The sequence below is a fragment of the Scomber japonicus genome, chromosome 11 (assembly GCF_027409825.1).
Source record: "Scomber japonicus isolate fScoJap1 chromosome 11, fScoJap1.pri, whole genome shotgun sequence".
Taxonomy (NCBI): Eukaryota; Metazoa; Chordata; class Actinopteri; order Scombriformes; family Scombridae; genus Scomber; species Scomber japonicus.
Window position 1 is genome coordinate 558,333 of NC_070588.1, and position 22,960 is coordinate 581,292.

Sequence of the window (22,960 nt, forward strand, 5' to 3'; positions counted from 1 at the left end):
TCTTCAATGAGGAGGTAAACATGGAGGAGGTGAGCTTCGAGTTTACCCAATCAGCACCGAGTCAACCTCAAAGCCAAACGGGGTACCGACCCCGAGGCAGGGACTCGGTTAGCCCCCCTAACAGTTCCTGGAGATTGTGCTTCGGTGGAGGTTCCAGCTGTGGAGACACAACGGCCCTGTAACGTTACCCTGAACTTCCTGCAGTGGAAACAAGGCTATTGTGGGTTTTTGTAAGAGAGAAAAAAACATAAATCATAATTTTCACTACCTACATTCAAATTGTGCAATTCCAAACTTCATTTCCAGTATATATTTATTTGAGGGTTCTTAAATTCAGATAGAGAATCCATCATTATGTTCAGATCTGAATTTTAGCTTCTGAATTAACAGTTTTTGGCTCATTTAAAATGTTCGATCTCATTTTATCTAATTGAGCAACTCCAAAATAGCTTTGGGGTGGTGAATTTTCTATCTGTAATCATATGTGTACACCTCAAATGTAGCTCTGATCAACAGTGTAAGCACTACTTTGTTAAATTACAGGTTACCATAGCAACAAGTTAACTATGGCTTAAAGTTAAACAGTTTGGATTGATCCTTCTCTCAGTCCAAAGGTAATACTGATGGTTCACTCACCAACTTCCTTGAATGCAGCTTTTACCCAGATGAACTGAACCTCTGTAGTTAGTTTAAAGAGAAACACCTGAAGTGTCATCAATACCACCTCATCCTCATCCTTATCCATATCAAGATAACAAACCCCAAGAGCAGAGTCAGGAAGATACGATAATCAAACCACTGAAACCAATCCATCCAGCCGTCCTGGTGGTACTTGTGATGTGAGAAATCCCTGAAAACACAGAAACACAGTCAACACTTTGAGTTCATGTTTCTTTCCAACAAACACAAATAACTAAACATGGCAGGCTGTTCCACAGAAGAGGGAGAAACCAGCCTGACTTCAGCTATAATGTACCTCAACGCTAACATGCTCTGAGGTCTGTACTACGCAGCAATAAAAGCATCTAATCTAACATTACTTCAGTATCATCTTCCATCATGAACAACAGATTACAAGTTACTAATAGAGCTGTAACATCACGTCACTGTCATCCGTGGTGCAAGTTACTAAGAAAACAGATTTAGTAGCTTCAGTAACGATTCTCCTGACATGCAAATTACTAGATCAGTTAATCTAACCTCACTTCCATATGATCTGTCATTTCAAGATTCAAGAGATTCAAGATTTCTTTATTTAGTCCCGAAGGAAATTTGTCTTGGACTTCAATATTGCCTGGAGGGTAGGGTGCTCCCTCACCCCCATCACTTTCAAAGCAGTATGGGCTCGTCTGTTGATTTGAGAATTTGACTTCACAGTTACGTTCCCAAACCAAACAGAGATTGCAGAGATTACTCTCAATCACAGCACGATAGAAAAGCAGCATCACATCCTGTTGGGCACCAAACACCCTGAGCCTACGTCTGGGCAGCAGGTCTGTAGCCTACATAAGAAGTGATGCCGCTGCTGGATCTTAGTACAGACACTGTCAACATGTACGTCCCAGGATAAATTACTCTCTACATGCACACCCAGGTATTTGTATTAGTCCATCTGAGCAATACTAACATTGTGTATGAGTAATGGAGTGTGGTCCCCCACGTGACCTGGACCAAAGACCATTTCCTCTGTGTTTTTAGTGTTAACAGTGAGGTAATGTCCCTCACAGAACCTGCTGCTTGTATGCAGAGGTGTCCATCTCATTATCCATAAGACACAGAATGGCAGTGTCATCTGAACATTTGATAAAGGACACATTGGGGTGACTGCTAATACAGTCGTCTTGAGGAACACCTGTACTGATTGCTTTTAAGTGAGATGTTGTCAGGTTGATGCTGTCATTGACAAGAGGAACCTGATGCCAGAACCCCCCCTCCGCCCTCCTGAGCTGTGAAAATAAACCCTAAGTTACAGTAAACTGCTGTTTTCCTTTCAGCTGACTACAAGACGATTCAGACAGTTACAGTTTCTGTAAGTGGAATAAGACTCCTGCTGTCCACATAGACAGCAACAGACTCCCTGTCTCCTTAAAATACAGACATGAACAATAACAGGAAACAACCAAAAATACAATGTTATTGCTCATTTCTGTTTATAATATTTACATATTCCCGATGAAGTCGTCTCCAAAGTCGATAATTCGTCTCAGAGCGCTGAGGATCAGAGAGTCCACATCATCGACGATGTCGTTTTCTTCACTGTAGTTCTTCACAGGAAAGATGTAGTTCATCGGGATACCGACTACTGCGCTGAAATCCTTCATCTACACATTAAAGAAACAACATTAATGAATGTGAAGTTTTTCTGTGCTGGAACTATTTTGAGTGCAAAGCTTCAGGTTACATTTCTGTACTGTGAGGATCTGCTCCTCAGTCCTTCTTCTCCAGTCCACCAGAGACCTTCAACCTTTTCTTTCTGTTATGTGAAGACTGGACTGTGTTGGAGAAGGCTGATTTTAGTTCTCTTTAAAAGACCATAAGGCATTTTATTATTCAAGTTGCCTTTATTAGTCAGTCTGTCTTTGTTTTCACTGTGGTCTGTACTCACAGCTTATACAGTTAAAAGGGATTCCTGGTTTTCTGTTCATTAGATCAGAGAGGTTGTAGTGTTGCTTGTGTATTTATATTCATGTGTATTCTGTGGTGCTTCTATGCATGTCTGTTTATCATGAAGAGGATTATGTTTCAGGGTTTTTGGTGCTCCTCTCCAGCCTGTTTTCCCCTCTGCTCTTCTACACACCTGCTCTGCATCGAGCCTCGTTAGCTCTGAGTTCTCCCCACCTGCACCTCATCTCTGCTTTTGATCCTGTCTCCTACGTTTCTTTCAGCTGTTCAGCTCTTCTTGTGTCAACAAACTCACCTTATTCTTCAGATGCTTGCTCTTATAAACGTTCCTCAGATCCTTTTCAGTGTCCTCACAGGCCTCGTCGATGTGTGTGATTATCGCCATCTGAGGAATCCCTGCAGAAACAGAAACACACTCAGCTCTTCAAACCTGACTCAAAGCGAACGTGATCAACTGAAACCTGTTTTTAGCAGTCCGGCTTCATTTAGTTTAATTTTACTTTCTACATTCATGTTTGTCTTTGTACATTTTAAACCTCCACATGCATGGTCTCCTTTTTTAAGCACAGCCATAAGTCTTGTTTATTATTTTGTAAATTAAATGATAAAACTTCAGGAACCCAAATATGAGAAAAATGATAGATGATAAGTGTACATGTTTTAGTGATAATTATAAACTGTTTCTACACAGTTTATGGTTGGAAAACAATCTAGTTTGATTATTCATACACACAAATCCAACAGACAACTTACTCATAAAGTAATTTATGGACTCTGGATGGTTTAATGCTGGAGACCAGAGGTCTGTTTTACGAAGCTGGATTAACATACCCAGGATATCTCTCTCTTACCTGGGTTGATTTATCCAGACATTCGCAATCTAGGATAAACGGTACTACGAAGCTGGTTATCAACGCGGTAATTGAACCCAGGGTTTTCCAATCTGGATCTCTGCACGCTCACATAAAGGGGAGGAGTCTGCAGCGTCTGACCAATCACAAACATGCAGAAACCCTGCAGAGCAGACTACTTTACCATGGAGGAGCGAGCAGACAATTATTCTTCAACTATATGAAGAATTCAAACATCATCCAGACCAAAAGCAACACTGATGCAGCAAAAGCCAGGAAGGAATGCTGGCAGAAAATTGCCGACTCTGTTAATGTATAAATTCATGAGATCATACAATATTAATTTATCAGACAATATAAACGGACAGCACTCTGATCACACAATGCCACTTTATTACGGTACAGACGTTTGGGGCAGAGCGCTTCCTCTGTGCCCTTCCTTTCATAAGAGACATTAAGTTAGTTTAATATTCAACATTCAAAATACAAACCTATTATGTGCTTCAACCATTTGAGTGAATGATGTCAAACCAACTGTATAACATACAGAATAATATCCCTCATGTACCTCAAGGATCGTTTTTTAAATATATATTTTGGTCAATTAAAAAATTGCATCTATCACTAAAAGCTCTTTCTCTCCTAAGCACTCCTCACACGATCCACGCACCAATGTTGACAGGATCTTATAAGAATGGGCAGGTCATTTTCTAAGAGAACTGATTGGTCAGGAGGTGGTGCTTTCATACTCGTTGATCTCTTATCCAGAACATAACCTGCTCCAGAGCAGGTTAGCCGTTCAGCATCAGTTACCATGGTGATTTACCCCGGTAAGAAGTGAACCAGCTTCGTAGTACGGAAAACCCAGGGTTAACCCTGAAGTTACCTCGATAAGAGAAAATCCAGCTTCGCAGTACAGGCCTCAGGCGTTCAGATCAAGTTAACCTGAATAAAACCAGATCAGTGGCCACAAACACACTTTCAGTAAACTGTTCTCACCCAGGTCCCTGGCTGCCTCTCTGATCACCTTCATCTTCTCTAAAACTTTCACCTCTACTGCGTTAGCAGAGAGGATGCAAACCACAACATGGACTTGATCGTCTGGAGAGGGGGACGGTTTGTATTTTGGATCGTCCGTTGACAGTGGAGACCTTGGGTTGAACTGGAAAACAATGCAGAACCGAAATGAAAAACATTTTATCAAGGATTAAACATTAATGATGAACATTGGACTAACTATTAAACAGAGAAATGGGAAACAGAGCTGAATACTGTGCTTTCAGATCATGAAACATGGAAAAGAGATTAGAGCGGTTACTATGAGATGATGAAATGTTTAAAAGACCTGATAAATGTAACACTGACAAAAACACAGCTAGAGACTAAAAACTCTACGACTCGTCTTTAGATGTGAGCAGGTGCTGCGGCGGACCTTCAACGAGCCTCTCCACAACACAGTCGACAACAGAAGGACTATGCTCATCAATTTCTTAATAAATCGTTCCAGCGCATCATGTTGTGAGTGTGGTCCTTGCTAGTGAAGTCTTTTCAAAGTCTTCTGATGTATAAGTAGCATAAGTTTGGAAGGAAAAGGCTCAAATATTTGCAGTCTAAGAAAGAAAGTGGCTAAGATATAAATATTATCATGTGATTTATTTGTAGTTAATATCTGAAACTGACACATTTCATGAAAAGTTTAATCTCAAAAAGGTTTAAGGAGGAACTGGATTGTAAGCCATAGATCAGAACTTTTTCCACACTTATGGAATATATTTATACCCCTCCCTGAGCTACTACCAACATACTGGTGTCAGAGCTTGGTCCACATTGCCGGTACTAAGTTGGACCTGTTTCCAGTGAGGGTTGGACTCCGCCAGGGCTGCCCTTTGTCACCGATCCTGTTCATAATCTTTATGGACAGGATTTCTAGGTGCAGCCAGGGTGTGGAGGGGGTCCGGTTTGGTGACCTCAGGATTGGGTCACTGCTTTTTGCAGATGATGTGGTCCTGTTGGCTTCATCAGACCGTGACCTCCAACTCTCACTGGATCGGTTCACCGCCGAGTGTGAAGCAGCCGGGATGAGAACCAGCACCTCCAAATCCGAGTCCATGGTCCTCAGCCGGAAAAGGGTGGAGTGCACTCTCCGGGTCGGGGATGAGATCCTGCCCCAAGTGGAGGAGTTCAAGTACCTCGGGGTCTTGTTCACAGTGAGGGAAGGATGGAGCGTGAGATCGACAGGCGGATCGGTGCGGCGTCTGCAGTAATGCGCACTCTGCACAGATCCGTCGTGGTGAAGAGAGAGATGAGCCGAAAGGCAAAGCTCTGGATTTACCAGTCGATCTTGGTTCCTACCCTCACCTCTGGTCATGAGCTTTGGGTCGTGACACAAAGAACAAGATGGCGGGTACAAGCAGCTGAAATGAGCTTCCTCCGTAGGCTGGCTGGGCTCTCCCTTAGAGATAGAGTGAGAAGCTCAGTTATCCGGGAGGAGCTCGGAGTAGACCCGCTGCTCCTCCGCGTTGAGAGGAGCCAGATGAGGAGGCTTGGGCATCTAGTCAGGATGCCTCCCGGACGCCTCCCTGGTGATGTGTTCGGGGCCTGTCCCACCGGTAGGAGACCCAGGACACGCTAGAGAGACTATGTCTCTCGGCTGGCCTGGGAACGCCTCGGGATCCCCCGGGAAGAGCTGGACGAAGTGGCTGGGGAGAGGGAAGTCTGGGCTGACCCGACTCCGGATAAGCGGTAGAAGATGGATGGATGGAATATATTTATATTGTACATTTTATTATATAATAAGGAAGCCTCTTGAGACACATGATCTCTTTTACAAAGGAGATCTGGCTGAAACGGTCTCAGAAAGTTACATAAAAATACATAAAATCACAACTAGATGATCGGATCCTCTGCTGTGCAGCATCGGTTACCATGGTGATTTATCAATATTAAAAGTGAACCGGCTCCACAAAAACCTGAGTTAAGCCCAAAGACAGCTGCTAACTCACTGATCTTCGTGGCCCAGGCTCCTGATCACAGTAGAATAATATAACAGTTGTACCTTGTAACCGTCCTCCACACGTCCCATCATGGCCAGTTTGACGTCTTCAGCTCGGACGCCTCGTTCCATCCCCTCCTCCAGACCCATGATGTCATTGAAGACTAACTGATAGAAGCTGTCTGAGGTTCCTCTTCTGATATCATGAGTTTGATACTGAAACACAAACAGAGAAACACGCATCTATCTATCTCTTTGTGAGTGAGGGAACTTGTTCCTTTTTCACTGTTTAAATCAGATTCTGGATCAGTTTGGGATGAATTCAGTGAGTAATGAGATTTGTTCCCAACTGCAAAAACAAACATTCATTCACCTGTGATAGGTGCTAAGGCTCATGGGTAGTGTAGTATTTGGAGCCGTCCATCAAACAAACAGACTGAACCTGTGAAACCGCCTCCATAAACCAGTCTTATCAACTCGGTGTCCTATGATCAGTCCGACCCTTTTGGACCATGCACCTGGTGCTCTGATCATTTTTACACCATTAAAATAGTAAAAATGGATTTGAACACGACCTTGTGCCATGCGCTTCACGCCGCTTCAGATTGTTAAAATAGGACTCTAGGTTTTCTTACTGTTGTGGTGAAACTTTGGTCAGAGGTGGTAGAGCTGGGAGCAGCAGGCTGAGTTAGTCTGCCTCGGACCGTGGAGCTGACTGAGTTGATGAAGCTGGACTTTCCGGCTCCGACCGGCCCGTACAGCAGAACTCTGAGGTGTTTGACTCTCTTGTTGATAGGTGTGTAATTCTGCACATACTGCAGATCACTCTCTTTGTCTCTATCAACAAAATGACGTTAACGTTTAACAGATCTTTTATTTAATCATCAACAGAATTAGAGTCAATCTAGAGTAAAAACACTTTTTGGAGACAATATAGAAAATAATAATAATAATAATCAACTATTGTATAATAATAATTAAAACTACAATTTCCTAATAAAACTGGTGCGTTTACTGTTTGCAGGATCAGCTGCTGACAGATTTACAACACGATGTTTCACTTTTATAAAACTCAAATGAATGTTGAGTTTTTTGATTAAAATGTTAAAACTACGTTCATCTTTTTAAACATCAGAAACATAAACTCACCCCCAAGATATGTGTCTCCATGGTTCACTCAGAGCTGAGGAGAAAACAAACATTTTCATTAACATCGTGTCAGTCTGTGAGAATAAAGATCAGACTTCAGAAACAGAGTTTAATGTCTTACTGGGAGAAGACGGCTGCTCAGATCCTACAAACACAAACATTTAGGAAACATGACAACATGTAATATGAGACTTTTCATGATTGGCATGAAACAAGATGCTAATCTAACACGGATCAAATACAAATACTGCAAAGTGCAATGAATGAATGCAGCTTTTAGTATGAAAGACTGATGATAATTAAACGTGTTTCTTACCGTGAACATGAGGAAACAGAAAAAGAGCTGCAGAGAGAAACATGAAGAACGTCATGATCAATACTTTAGATTCATGTCTGAATGGGTAAATGTAAAGTAATCAATCAAATCAAATAAAGACACAAGGCTGAGTGTATATATATTATATTATACATATGGGCCATTCTACCGAATTGGTGCAAACTCAGGGTTGGAAAAACCTTGAAAGAAATATTTATTTTCCCCAAATCTTTTTATGTGTGCAAATTATATTTCCCTCCCTGAGCTACTACCTTATTGTGGTGGAGGGGTTTGCGTGTCCCAATGACCCCAGGAGCTCAGTTGTCGAGGGCTTTTATGCCCCTGGTAGGGTCTCCCATGGCAAACAGGTCCAGGGGGAGGGGCCAGACAAAAGGTAGCTCAGAAAACCCCAATGATGAGTACAACAGATGGTTTTTCGTGTCCCTTGCCCGGACACGGGTCACCGGGGCCCCCCCCTGGAGCCAGGCCTGGGGGTGGGGCTCGGGGGCAAGCGCCTGCCGGCCGGGCCTTCACCCATGATGCCTGGCCAGGCACAGCCCGAATAACGGACATGGGACCCCCTCTCACAGACCCACCACCAGTGGGAGGGGCCAAAGAGTGCAGTGTGAGCTGGGCGGCAGCCGAAGGCGGGGACCTTGGCGGTCCGACCCTCGGCTGCAGAAGCTAGCTCTAGGGACGTGGAACGTCACCTCTCTGGTGGGGAAGGAGCCTGAGCTGGTGCGTGAGGTTGAGAAGTTCTGGCTAGATATAGTCGGCCTCACCTCGACGCACAGCAAGGGCTCTGGAACCAGTCTCCTCCAGAGGGTTGGACTCTCGTCCACTCTGGAGTTGCCACTGGTGAGAGGCACCGGGCAGGGGTGCCAATACTTATTGCCCCCCGGCTTGGTGCCTGTATGTTGGAGTTTACCCCGGTAGACAAGAGGGTAGCCTCACTCCGCCTTCGGATGGGGGGACGGATCCTGACTGTTGTTTGTGCCTATGGTCCAAACAGCAGCTCAGAGCATCCACCCTTCTTGGACTCCTTGGAGGGGGGGCTGGAGAGTCTCCCTCTGGGGATTCCCTCATTCTGCTGGGGGACTTCAATGGTCACGTTGGCACCGACAGTGAGACCTGGTGGGGTGTGATTGGGAGGAACAGCCCCCCTGATCTGAACCCGAGTTGTGTTCTGTTATTGGACTTCTGTGCTCGTCACAGGTTGTCCATAACTGTTATTATGTATTTTCTCTTAACATACCCCACTCAGCAGGGCACCATAAAGTCTGAAGAAACATGTCAAAGAATGATTGATATAGTCCAGAATAACTTAAGGTGCCTCACAAAGGACATCACATTCTGCTCAAACTGTCTACTGAAGATATTTGACCCACTCTGTGACTGTATAAGACTCCTGTGTTCTGGAGTGAATCTTTGTCAGTGTCTCAGGCATGCAGACATGAACCGAGCTCTTATTAAAACATGTATTAAGACAGAACTTCTGATTTGATTCATTTTTGCCGTCTATCTACACAGTTTCCGAATAACAATAACGAACACCATGTTCAAGCATAAGGGTGTCCATATGTGCACTTGGCACCAGGACACACTAGGCTGCAGTTCCATGATTGACTTTGTAGTCGTGTCGTCGGACTTGCGGCCGCATGTCTTGGACACTCGGGGGAAGAGAGGGGCGGAGCTGTCAACTGATCACCACCTGGTGGTGAGTTGGCTCCGATGGTGGGGGAGGATGCCGGTCAGACCTGGCAGACCCAAACGTATTGTGAGGGTCTGCTGGGAACGTCTGGCAGAGTCTCCTGTCAGAGAGAGTTTCAACTCCCGCCTCCGGGAGAGCTTCGACCATGTACCAGGGGAGGCGGGGGACATTGAGTCCGAGTGGGCCATGTTCCGTGCCTCCATTGTTAAGGCGGCTGACCGGAGCTGTGGCCGCAAGGTGGTCGGTGCCTGTCGGAGCGGCAATCCCTGAACCCGCTGGTGGACAACGGCGGTGAGGGATGCCGTCAACCTGAAGAAGGAGTCCTATAGGACCTTATTGGCCTGTAGGACTCCGGAGGCAGCAGACAGGTACCGGCAGACCAAGCGAAACGCAGCTAGGGCGGTCACTGAGGCAAAAACCCGGACATGGGAGGAGTTCGGTGAGGCCATGGAGAACGACTTCCGGACGGCTTCGAAGAGATTCTGGACCACCATCCGGCGTCTCAGGAGGGGGAAGCAGTGCACCGTAAACACTGTGTACGGTGGGGACGGTGCGCTGCTGACCTCAACTCGGGACGTTGTGGATCAGTGGAAGGAATACTTCGAAGACCTCCTCAATCCCACCGACACGCCTTCCGGTAAGGAAGCAGGGCGGGGGACTCGGGTGTGGGCTCTCCTATCTCTGGGGTGGAGGTCGCCGAGGTGGTTAAAAAGCTCCTACCGACGACGACGACAAATTATATTTCTAGTAACTGTTAATCCTCATATTGTATTTTCAGAAAGTTTTAGAATATTTTTATATTTTTCCTTTCCCAAAATTTATCTCAAAGATGTTAGAACAGTTCTGAACTGTGAACAATGTTACACGCTGACCTTTTAGACTTTTGAACTCATTTCCGTTGAAAGGATGAAACCTTTCAGCTCCACGTGCAGACAGACAGGAAGGGAGGGGGCCAGACACACTTCCTGATCATTATTGCAGAGCTGCGACTGAAATCAGTCTCAGTCCAGACTCAAATGTTCACTGTTTCTGTGGTGACAAACATTTTTTCAAAAAATTTCCTGAATTACAAATTAAATGTAAAATAAATTCATTTTTATTGACTTTACTTCCAAAAATATCAAAAAGATCTGCTGAGAAACAACAATGGAAACATCGGCAGAAATGATTTCAGTATCATTTTCACTCTCTGAAATGTGAGGTTAGAGTTGGAGACATACATACATATATATACATATATGTATATAATTTATATTAAACTTACTGCTATCTCACATATTATTTGGGATTTCAATAGATAGCAGGATCTTTGATAACATCAAAGATTTATAGACTTAAATGCTTTTTTAATTTGTTTTTTGTTGGAGGAATGCAGTTTGCATCGATTCAGTAGAATGGCCCATATATATATGTATAATTATAGTCACCTATAAATAAAATACTATAAAATTACTTTAATTATTACGATTTAAAACATATTGCTAATAAATCAAACTGAGTTTCACATGAATACATAAACAGAACAACACACTTATACAATGAATCCAGTCTGAACCAGTTTACCTGCTGCAATTATATTAATCCCACACACGCACGCACACACACACACACACACACTCACGCACACACACACACTCACGCACACACACACACACACACACACACACACTCAAGCACACAAGCACACACACACACAAGCACACGCACACACACACACACACACGCACACGCACACTGCTGACTGCGAGGTTAATGATCCACACAGTAACATTATATAACATTTCTGGTTTCACAATAAAATCCAGCCCGTGTTTCAGCGGCTGAACTCTTTTACTTTGAAGTTCTAACCGGAAACGTGTTACAGTTAACAGCTCTGTGAGTAAAACGAGTTTCACAAGAAAAGTAAAAAAAAGCAGAAACGTGAACTCTGCTTTAAAGTTTTAGAGAAATCACACAAAGAATCAAAAACTAGAAGATTTAGTTTCATCCTGAGAGTTTATATTTAAACTTTTCTGTTCTGCATGAAGCTTTATCAGCTTTAGTGAAGTTACTGAATAACAGAAACATTCCTACCTAGAAACCAGCGGTGAGAGATCATTGTGCTGCTGAGCTGCTTCCACCCTGAACCAGAGAGCCGAACCTGGACCAGAGAGCCGAACCTGGACCAGAGAGACGAACCTGGACCAGAGAGACTGAACCAGACTGAACCTGGACCAGAGAGACTGAACCTGGACCAGAGAGACTGAACCAGAGAGACTGAATCTGAACCAGAGAGACGAACCTTAACCTCACTGACTGTTCTTCACACTAAACACGTGATTGTCGTGAAACCTATCGGCGTTCACCTCGATTGTTAGTTTCACTTTCACTTTCACCCCTCCCCTATTTCTCTAACCCTTTCTGACCACACAGGAATAACTGCTCTAACTCACAGTAACACACACACACACACACACACACACACACACACACACACACACACACAGCGTGGTGTTCCTGTAAGTCACGGGGTCTGCAGCTTCGTGTTCAGCAGAAGAAGACCAGCAGAGAGACTGAAAGCTGCAGGTAAAGATTTCTCTCCTCAGTTGATTTATTTCATGTGCTGTATGATGTTAGCATGTTAGCATGTTAGCTCTCCATGCTCTCTGTGAGCTGTGCTTAATGAAGCTTTTATGTTAATGAGGTCACATGAGCAGCAGTTTTACAGCTTCTTTAACTTTTAGGACTTTAGTTTGGAGATGGAAACTAAAGCTTGTTCTAATCTGCTCTGCTCTTTATAAACCCACGTGTCTCAGTCTGTTATTGATTGGTAATAACTTGTGTATCTTTTGAATATCATCTGCACATGGTTTGGTAGCAGAAACAATCAATCTGTGACAGTTTGGAGCTAAAGCTTGTTGTGTGAAACACTGGCTCACAGTGACTGAGTGATAAAGTTAACCTGATCCCAAAATGGATCAAACTTTAACCCAGTGATGTTCAGTGTGTATAAATCTGTACACAGGAGACAAAGTGTGTGTCACATATCATCTGATTCATTTATCACATATTTCACTCAAAACTTTCATAAATATGAACTGGAAGTGGAATTCATGCAGGTGTGATTCTATGGAAGCTAATCTTTGCTGTAATAATCTGAATTATATCAATTAAATTATTAAATGTACAAAGTTTAATCACTACTGAAGTTTAAATACCACTGAATTTAAAGCACTGAAATATTTCTGGATTTATTTGGTCTGAAATTCATTACAATCGACATCAAAAAGTTAATTTCCAGTGTTTATTTCTTTCTTTATTTTAAAGTTCAAGCTTTTAAAGCTCAATATTCAATAATAATATTTAAGACAAACTCAATTCAGATGTTAAAGTTCAAAACTCGTTTGATAAGCAGAGAGGTCAGAGGTCACAGTGTTTGATTTGAATGTTTACATCTAAAGTCAGCTGATTGAAATAGAGCAACTTAAATACAGCCCTCGCCCAGACGTGGGTCACTGGGGCCCCCTGGAGCCAGGCCTCAGGGTGGGGCTCGGCAGCGAGTGCTTGGTGGACGGGCCTTCACCCATGGGGCCATGGGACCCCCTTCCCCTGGGCTCACACCTGTAGCAGAGGCTAAAGGGGCCAAAGGGCGCGCTGTGAGCTGGGCGGCAGCCGAAGGCGGGGACCTTGGCGGTCCGACCCTCGGCTGCAGAAGCTAGCTCTAGGGACGTGGAGCGTCACCTCTCTGGTGGGGAAGGAGCCTGAGCTGGTGGCCGGCCTCACCTCGACGCACAGCAAGGCTCTGGAACCAGTCTCCTCGAGAGGGGTTGGACTCTCTTCCACTCTGGAGTTGCCGCTGCTGAGAGGTGCCGGGCAGGGGTGGCAATACTTATTGCCCCCCGGCTTGGTGCCTGTATGTTGGAGTTTACCCCGGTAGACGAGAGGGTAGCCTCCCTCCGCCTTCGGGTGGGGGGACGGATCCTGACTGTTGTTTGTGCCTATGGTCCAAACAGCAGCTCAGAGTATCCACCCTTCTTGGACTCCTTGGAGGGGGGGTTGGAGAGTCTCCCTCTGGGGATTCCCTCGTTCTGCTGGGGGACTTCAACGCTCATGTTGGCAGCGACAGTGAGACCTGGTGGGGTGTGATTGGGAGGAATCACACTCCTCAGCCTCCCTGGTGAGGTCTATTTGGGGGTGCTGGAGAGGAGGGCCTATCGGATAGTCGAATCTCAGGAGGAGCAGTGTGGTTTTCGTCCGGGTCGTGGAACTGTGGACCAGCTCTACACCCTCTGCAGGATCCTTGAGGGTGCATGGGGCCCAACCAGTCCACATGTTTTTTGTGGACTTGGAGAAGGCATTCGACCGTGTCCCTCGGGGAGTCCTGTGGGGGGTTCTCCGGGAGTACGGGGTATCGGACCCCCTGATACGGGCCGTCCGGTCCCTGTATGACCGGTGTCAGAGCTTGGTCCGCATTGCCGGTAATAAGTCTGACTTGTTTCCAGTGAGGGTTGGACTCCGCCAGGGCTGCCCTTTGTCACCGATCCTGTTCAGAATCTTTATGGACAGGATTTCTAGGCACAGCCAGGGTGTGGAGGGGGTCCGGTTTGGTGACCTCAGGAGTGCACTTTCTGGGTCGGGGGTTCAAGTCCCTCGGGGTCTTGTATGAGAAAAAATGAGCGAAATGAGCTTCCTCCGTAGGCTGGCTGGGCTCTCCCTTAGAGATAGGGTGAGAAGCTCAGTTATCCGGAGGGAGCTCGGAGTAGACCCGCTGCTCCTCCGCTCGGGCATCTAGTCAGGATGCCTCCCGGATGCCTCCCTGGTGAGGTGTTCAGGGCCCGTCCCACCGGTAGGAGACCCAGGACACGCTGGAGAGACTACGTCTCTCGGCTGGCCTGGGAACGCCTCAGGATCCCCCGGGAAGAGCTGGACGAAGTGGCTGGGGAGAGGGAAGTCTGGGCTTCCTGCTTAGGCTGCTGCCCCCGAGACCCGACCAGGATAAGAGGAAGAGGACGGACGAGCAGAAATTTTAAAATGTATTATTCAGTGTTGATTTTGTTTTTCATTTGCTGATAAAATTCAAATTATTTGGCAAAGACATAATTCAGTGAGCTGAACAGTGAGCATACTTTGCATGCATGTGCTTCTGTGCTTCACGTCTGGTTAGAAATCCAAAGATGAAGATAAAGATTATAGTTTGGGTTAAAACTGTGTATTTTCAGATCAGAGGAAGAGGAGCTCGGACGGGAGACATGAATGAAGCAAAGAGGAGGAAGATTTCATCCAAAAGGTTCGTCACACATCTCTTCTGATTAGCTAGTTTAAGTTCATTATTCCTCTCAGATGTGTCATCATGCCATCACTGAAGGGTTTTTCACTTTGTCCTTTCTGCTTATTTAAATGCAGAGATGAGCAGAGCGGAGCAGATGAAGAGAGAGGAGCAGAGGAGAGTGAAGAGGAGAGAGACATGAACAGAGTACCGAGGAGGAAGATTCCACCTAGAAGGTTCATCACACATCACTCATGATTAGCTGGTTTAACTTTATTATTATTATTATTATTAATTGTCATCATCACAACCTTTTTGCTGCTTCTCTCTTGTCATCATCCCATAATCTCTCCTCCCCTGACTATGATTTCCCTTTACAATGACACCATCTCTGGTCTTCTCAGTGATGTTGCTCCTCTGAAGCGTAGGACTGTCCCTGGTGCAGACCTGAGCTCAGAGAAATGAAGACCACAGCGATTATATAAGAAAACTGGCCTTACTGTCCATTAATTTCTCTACACTCAACACATCCACAGATACAGCCATGCTCTAAACACTGCCTGCTCCAGCTGCTACGCATCCATCATAAATGGCTCCAAGTCCAGGCCTCTCTGTTCAGGACAGTCAACCCTCTACAGCCGAGCAGTGCCAGGCTTTCAGGCTCTACTTTGATTCCAAAATCAACTAAATCTATCGTTCTTTCTCTTGCATGTCTGAATCTGGCTGCTCTGTTAGTCTTCCTGCTCCTGATGCAGAACCTGTTTTATTCCTATTGACTCCTCCTCCATCTGTAACCCTAACCCTTCGTCCTGTCCTCACGTCTCTCCTGAAGTCCTGTTCAACCACACTGAGTACTCCTACTGCCACTGCTGTCAACTCCTGTCTCTCCTCTGTTGTTCCTATTTCAACCTCCATCCTGAAGGAACCTGAACTGGCTCATGCTGCTCTCTCTACCGACTCATCTCTAATCTCCTCTTCCTGCCAGAATAATGGAAAAGGTTAAATCATTTCTCTCTGGTTTCTGCAGACAGCTCTCCTGTGAGCTCAATGATCTCCTCCTTTCTGTTAGCTCTGGTTCAACATTCTCCTCCTCTTCATCTAAGTGCTGCTTTTGATCAAGTACTCGTCTCTCTTCAGTAGGAATCTCTGGTCTCGCTCTACAATGGCTCTGATCAAACCCCCAGGGTTTTGTTCTTGGCCCCTCCTCTTCCTCCTTTTTTTCCCTCTGTAAAGAATCCTTGGGTTTCTGAAAGGCGCTATATAAATTAAACTTACTATTATTATCATGTCATGCCATCAATGCCTTTTCTCTTCTTTTGACATTTAAATGCAGAGATGAGCAGAACGAGTCCGATGATGAGAGACGAGCAGAGGAGAGAGGAGCAGAGGAGAGAGGACAGAAGAGAGGACAGAAAAGAGGAGCAGAGGAGAGAGGACAGAAAAGAGGAGCAGAGGAGCGAGGGCAGAAGAGAGGACAGAAGAGAGGAGCAGAGGAGCGAGGACAGAAGAGAGGAGCAGAGGAGCGAGGACAGAAGAGAGGAGCAGAGGAGAGAGGACAGAAGAGAGGAGCAGAGGAGCCAGGACAGAAGAGAGGAGCAAAGGAGCGAGGACAGAAGAGAGGAGCAGAGGAGCGAGGACAGAAGAGAGGAGCAGAGGAACAGGAAATGAATGAATCAAAGAGGAAGAAGCTTCCTCCCAACAGGTTCGTCAGACATCACTACATGTGCTTAGCTGTAATATGTTCACTAGGTAATCCAATCATTTAATTCATTCATTGTTAATTATTTGATTCATTTCTTGGAAAAGAACCCAAACTGAATGGACGAGCTAGTTTAAGTTTATTGTCTCTCAGCACATTTTCAGTCTGTTCTCAGATGAGTCGTCACTGATTGATAATATGAAGGTTTTTCACTTTGTCCTTTCTCCTCATTTAAATGCAGAGATGAGCAGAACACAGATGAGGAGAGTGGAGCAGAGGAGTTTGAATGGGAGTCAGGAGCAGAGGAGCCGGAAGAGGAGAGAGGTATCTATTGTTAATAATAATAATAATAACTATATGTGTATATCAGCCTTTAAATGCAGCTCAAAGTGCTACAAAATAAATAACATCAACCAACTGATTCACATGAGAAGGACATAAAACATGTAAAAACATGAATGTTTAAAAACTGGATCTCAATGAAAAACATTAAACTTGCAGCTGAAAGTGACCTCAGGCTCTTCATCATCTCTTCCAGATGCTTCAACATCGTCCTATGATGCTGCATATTCATCTTCCAGCAGAAATTATCCTCCACTGTCTGGCAAAAAGCGAGCTCCTCCCTCTCCTGTGTACTCACAGTCTACATGGCCTCCAGTCCTCCACACAGGTGAGCCAGCCTGGCCAATCCACTGTTCCCATTATTCATCATTCTAAGCCACATTTTAGGCCGGTCCATGTTCTCCATCTGCTCCTACAGCGCAGCCCCAGACTCCACCAGCAGCCTCTCCTTCCTCCACACTCACTGCTGCAGATTCAGTTCTTTAGGGTTTGATTGCCTCGTGTCACTACTTCCTGTACCTGTCAATTCATATTTAAAGCCCTCTAGCATTTCATGCATGGTTCATATACTTTTGTTCTGGTTCACACTTGTCTGTTTTTAGGGGCAAATGTGAGTGAACTGTTTTCCCTTTAGAGCCAAACTAACACTTTAATGAGGCCTGAGAGCCAGTGATCTGCTGTCTGCACTGAAGAATCAATCATCTATTAGACTTTCTTGTCTTAAATTAAATGTACTCTATCTGCTTTTCTGTCTTTCTTGCTAAACACACAAACAGCTGCTGACCCTGTGAGGAAGACTTCACGAACAGAGACGGGACGTTTAACCAGGAAGATAGGTAAGATGAGTTCTTTCTTCTTTTTTACCCCCAAACACTGTAATCATTCAGATTGGCTGTTATTGGGTTTTTGTTTAGTTTATTTAAAACATGTGTGGTTATGATATCCACAGAAGCTGACTGATGACACCTACAACCAAAACATTACTATGGTTTTGTAATGATGTTTTAAAACTGGATCTTAATGAAAAGCATTAAACTTACATCTGAAAGTGACCTCAGGCTCTTCATCATCTCTTTCAGATGCTTCAGCATCGTCCTATGATGCTGCATATTCATCTTCCAGCAGAAATTATCCTCCGCTGTCTGGCAAACAGCGAGCTCCTCCCTCTCCTGTGTACTCACAGTCTACATGGTCTCCAGTCCTCCACACAGGTGAGCCAGCCTGGCCAATCCACTGTTCCCATTATTCATCATTCTAAGCCACATTTTAGGCCGGTCCATGTTCTCCATCTGCTCCTACAGCGCAGCCCCAGACTCCACCAGCAGCCTCTCCTTCCTCCACACTCACTGCTGCAGATTCAGTTCCTTAGGGTTTGATTGCCTCGTGTCACTACTTCCTGTCAACCTGTCAATTCATATTTAAATGCCCTCTAGCATTTCATGCATGGTCCATATACTTTTGTTCTGGGTCACACTTGTCTGTTTTAGGGGCAAATGTGAGTGAACTGTTTTCCCTTTAGAGCCAAACTAACCCTTTAATGAGGACTGAGAGCCAGTGATCTGCTGTCTGCACTGAAGAAACAATCATCTATCAGACTTTCTTGTCTTAAATTAAATGTACTCTATCTGCTTTTCTGTCTTTCTTGTTAAACACAGAAACAGCTGCTGACCCTGTGAGGAAGACTTCACGAACAGAGACGGGACGTTTAACCAGGAAGATAGGTAAGATGAGTTCTTTCTTGTTTTTTACCCCCAAACGCTGTAATCATTCAGATTGGCTGTTATTGGGTTTTTGTTTAGTTTATTTAAAACATCTGTGGTTATGATATCCACAGAAGCAGACTGATGACACCTACAACCAAAACATTACTATGGTTTTGTAATGATGTTTAAAAACTGGATCTTAATGAAAAGCATTAAACTTACAGCTGAAAGTGACCTCAGGCTCTTCATCATCTCTTTCAGATGCTTCAACATCGTCCTATGATGCTGCATATTCATCTTCCAGCAGAAATTATCCTCCACTGTCTGGCAAACAGCGAGCCCCTCCTTCTCCTGTGTACTCACAGTCTACATGGTCTCCAGTCCTCCACACAGGTGAGCCAGCCTGGCCAATCCACTGTTCCCATTATTCATCATTCTAAGCCACATTTTAGGCCGGTCCATGTTCTCCATCTGCTCCTACAGCGCAGCCCCAGACTCCACCAGCAGCCTCTCCTTCCTCCACACTCACTGCTGCAGATTTGTGAGAAATACCTCTCAGCAGAACATTTTTATATCTGAAATGTAATTATATACACAGGCTAAAATGTCCAACCGTGACTTTAACAGGCTCTTACAGTTTCTTGAAAACTCTGAAGACTAAATGTCTTTATCTTCGGTCCCACTGCCTCTTAAAGGAAAGGTATTGGTTGTTTCTGCAGGACGTTGAGCCTTCACACCTAGCTTGAATCTGGCAGAGTATAATGCATCCTTCTACAGAAATGAGTTGCATTTTAATGGACAATCTATTTTACACAGTATGAAATGCCTCTTCCTCAATCTGACTGTCCCTGGTTCCATGCCTTCATGCAGATATTACCACTCCCATCAGAAGTCACAAATTGTCCCTTTGGCTGCTACACATTTCTTCTATGATCCCAACCAATACATGTACTCACATGCTCCCCCTGCTGTCTGGGAGTGCCAAGTCCACTCCTCTCATCTCTGAATCTCCTCATAAGATCTGAATCTGTGTCTTCTGCTACTCCTCAGAGCACAAATGCTGTTCTAACAATAATCCTGTTGACTTCCCGCCGTCTGACCATTTATACAAAATTCATTTAATGTGATGCAGGTCTGTTTTCTCACAAGCATTTTTTAAAAGTTGGAACCTTTCTTTCACACCACAGCAGATAAACACAGACTGAACAATATACAAGAAAACCAAGAAGGGATCAAGTCTGAGTCTGGAGGACGAGATCAGCAGCAGATGGCCTCCAAGAATAACTACAAATACTACATACTGGCTCTGATTGTTGGTGTTGTTATTGGTATTGTCGTCGATCGTCGTCTCCTCTGGCCTTCAGGTACACTCAAAGGTTTGTCTTCTATTAAACTTCATATTATCTTCAGCTGAACTTTGGATGGAGGGCTTTAGATTTTACAGTGTTGTGAGAGAATATCTTCAGGGTCAGTGTGGAGACATCAACCTGTTAACTTAAAGTACAATTTAACTTTACTTAAATATCTGTTTATGCTACTTGATATTTCTGATATGTCTATATTATAGCTGTACCAGAGGTTCCCAAATTTGCTAAATCACTGTAGTAGTTGTGTCTGTTGTATAATATGTGTTGTAATTGAGTATTTAGTAAAATGTAAAGCACAGTGAACAGTATCTAACATCTTTAGGCATTGGTCCGATGCAGTCATAAAGAGCACACAGGTGCTAAAATCAAGTGTTTATTGCATGAGGGGAGAAACAGGATTTAACTAAGAAATTAACTTCAGTTTCAGTTTGGAAACAAAGTTTTCAGTGAGTGGTCTCTTGGTGTATTAAATGTGTTTCCTTTAAGGATTCACTTTAATGATGAGACAGGTTGCTCTAATTGGAAACCATGATCACTGCTGATTAAGTCCATAACTAACAAGCATGATGGACTGGAAAGAGGTGGCATTACTGACCCGATCACATCATAGACCGTCAACAGCTGCCACAAAATGATCTAATTATTGTACTTCATGGGACTTTATTATTATTAATCACACAGACGGCAAAGTGAGAACAAAAAGAACTCCACACACAACACAACCGTAACTTTGACTCACTGTCTGTTCTGTCTGTAGATACTGAAAAAATTGGGAGAAACATCACCAAAGTCCCAGACAGCCAAGAAGATCTGGTGAAACCCGATCCGGTCAAACCCGATCCGGTCAAACCTGATCCGGTGATACCCGATCCGGTGAAACGCGATCCGGAAGACTTCGTACCTCCAAAGCCGAAACCTGATGGAGGTGACCATATTTCTTGTTATGTAGTTCTGTCACAAATGGACATTTTATGGAGTTTTTAAGCTGAACTTAACATGGTGGTCCTTAGATCTTAGTTGTTTTATGTGTTTGTTTTAACAAGGCAGGGATTCTTAGCTTTTGGACGCCATGATTTTAAGCTACTTTAAGTTATACGTCAGCCAATGAGGACTCAAGATACACAACTACCAACTGAAGCTGTATTTCCACAGCGGGTCCGCTTGTTAAACCCCTGTTGGTATGTGTTGATGTTTGATGCCTAAACCAGATAAAAGGTCTCTGGTCCTCCCTGTTAGCAGCTGCGATCCACCTCAAATAATCCCTTAACTATTTGTCTGCGCTGTACTGGCCTCCCTTACAGTTAGCTCTTAGACCCCCTCAGACCCCTTAGACCCCCTCAGACCCCTCAGACCTCCCTTACAGTTAGCTGTGCTGCTGCTGTGCTGCTGGCCAGTTTCAGGTGTTCAGTCCCTGGTTTCCCAGTGAGGTAGTCAGTGAGTGATCCAGGGCATGAGGTGTGGATCAGCTTGTATTCTGGTCATTATCTCGCTGTAGGAGAGGCTGGGTAGTGATGAATGTGCCTGAGGAATAGAAGAATAATATTATAGGAGAAGAGTCGGATAAGGGGGCTCAGTCACTGGCAGTTACCATCATGGCCCTTTTTCCTGAGCACCATCAGATCTCCTCTAAATAAACATGGTTCCTGCCGCTACCGTATATGAATTGTCGATGTCTATCAGAAACATGCTAGACCTGCAGTGAAGAGGCAGGAAGAGACTCACACGAGATCAATCAGACTGACTTCATGAATATCTGATGACAGACGCAGTGTGAATATTCAAGGCAGGAATTCACAGCTGTTGCACAGATATCAAGAAATTTAATCAAATTCATTTAATTTTGTCACGGTGGTGATTTTGTGGTACATTTACTTTTCATGATCTATACTCTAAAAGGTTAATTGTGTTCTTTTCATTCTGCTTTATTCAGTTCACAGATTTTTTTTTTTGTGTAGGTTAGTTTTATAAATGTTAACAGTGTGTTCATCTTTCATCTTTCAGTGAAGGTGTACTGGAAGGTTACCGGTAAAACCTTTGGAGCCGATCGAGTCCTAATGGAGAGAGTGAAGCGTATGAGTCGGTCAGTTACCGTGGAAACCACCGAAGACCTGCAGGAAAGCCACGTCGTTATCGTCTTCTGTCCAATCACGTCTCGTGTTGGATCCGATGTGGACGCAGCCATGACAGACATCACAGGTGAAGGAAAGACTTGTTGTTTCTTTGTCTCTCTTAAATGTACAATCTATTCCAGTTAGTTTAGCAGCAGGAACTATTTATTTCGCTCTCCATTGTGTCTTCAGCAGTGTAGTACTACTGAAGGATCTTTACTCAGCAGTTTGATATGAGTGGAGCCAGGAGACTGTACCATGATGCATGTTCAACTTAGTCTGGTTGTTTTTGAGTGAACTGGCTTCACTGAACTTAACATTGGCTGATAACCAACCAGCTCATCAGCTTCAAGTGCATTCATATGAAAAGGGCAGATTGTTAGTTATGAGTGACGCCATCAGAACCATGAATAAAGTAAGATAAAACAAAGTGATTCTGCAGAAAATGTTTTAGGGACAGAAAAAAAGTCATATTCAGTGAAATGTAAACGAGCCTGTGATCAAACATCAGAAGAAGAAAACACACGTATGGTCTAAGGCTAAGTCTCTTCTTCTTCTCTGGTGTTTCAGCCTCCTGTGGTCAGAAACCTGTGATCCTGGTGCTGATGCATCACACCCGAGACGTCGATTATTCAACTGCTGGAAGAAGATGGTCTGACGTGTACGACAACGTTGTGTTGGACGTTCACGTCCTTTTCCACGAGACGAAGAACGGATTACTGACGTGTCCAAAGAATGATCAGGCAGCCGGTGAAATACTGGAAGGCTTCCAGAAACACAGTAAACACAAAAGTTCATGATAGTTTTAGAGGTTTTAGCAGCTGGATCAACAACAGGAATGAAATAAGCAGCAGC

The 22,960-nt window shown here is 44.4% G+C and overlaps 2 protein-coding genes and 1 long non-coding RNA gene across 3 annotated transcripts in view; 2 read left to right on the forward strand and 1 right to left on the reverse strand.

The window, feature by feature from the left end:
• Nucleotides 1–714: 714 nt before the first annotated feature.
• Nucleotides 715–11,887, reverse strand: LOC128367620 (interferon-induced protein 44-like). Its single transcript, XM_053328236.1, has 11 exons — nt 11,870–11,887; nt 11,715–11,800; nt 7,931–7,957; nt 7,736–7,759; nt 7,615–7,648; nt 7,101–7,302; nt 6,529–6,681; nt 4,473–4,635; nt 2,918–3,018; nt 2,164–2,321; nt 715–850 (listed from the first exon to the last, which is right to left on the reverse strand). Exons 2-11 carry the CDS (start codon nt 11,737–11,739, stop codon nt 715–717), a joined length of 1,023 nt encoding a protein of 340 aa, XP_053184211.1. The 5' UTR covers nt 11,740–11,800; nt 11,870–11,887.
• A 300-nt stretch (nt 11,888–12,187) lies between these two features.
• On the forward strand, nt 12,188–16,288 carry LOC128367628 (uncharacterized). Its single transcript, XR_008321931.1, has 4 exons — nt 12,188–12,206; nt 14,840–14,907; nt 15,024–15,122; nt 16,220–16,288. It is a non-coding gene; the product is annotated as an uncharacterized LOC128367628 (long non-coding RNA).
• A 78-nt stretch (nt 16,289–16,366) lies between these two features.
• The window catches only part of LOC128368283 (titin-like), a 162,565-nt gene continuing 155,971 nt past the window's right edge, over nt 16,367–22,960 (forward strand). The window contains exons 1-4 of the mRNA XM_053329072.1: nt 16,367–16,588; nt 16,827–16,909; nt 17,124–17,255; nt 19,818–19,994. Coding sequence (XP_053185047.1) covers nt 16,551–16,588; nt 16,827–16,909; nt 17,124–17,255; nt 19,818–19,994 — 430 coding nt within the window. The 5' untranslated portion in view covers nt 16,367–16,550. The remainder of the gene's footprint in view (nt 16,589–16,826; nt 16,910–17,123; nt 17,256–19,817; nt 19,995–22,960) is intronic.

Coding starts and splice junctions, on each gene's coding strand:
- LOC128367620 (XM_053328236.1), bottom strand. CDS start 11,739: ATGATCTCTCACCGCTGGTTTCTAG. Junction 6,682..7,100: donor ACCAAAGTTTCACCACAACA/GTAAGAAAACCT, acceptor TTTGTGTTTCAG/TATCAAACTCATGATATCAG. Junction 851..2,163: donor GACGACTTCATCGGGAATAT/GTAAATATTATA, acceptor CTGTGTTTTCAG/GGATTTCTCACATCACAAGT.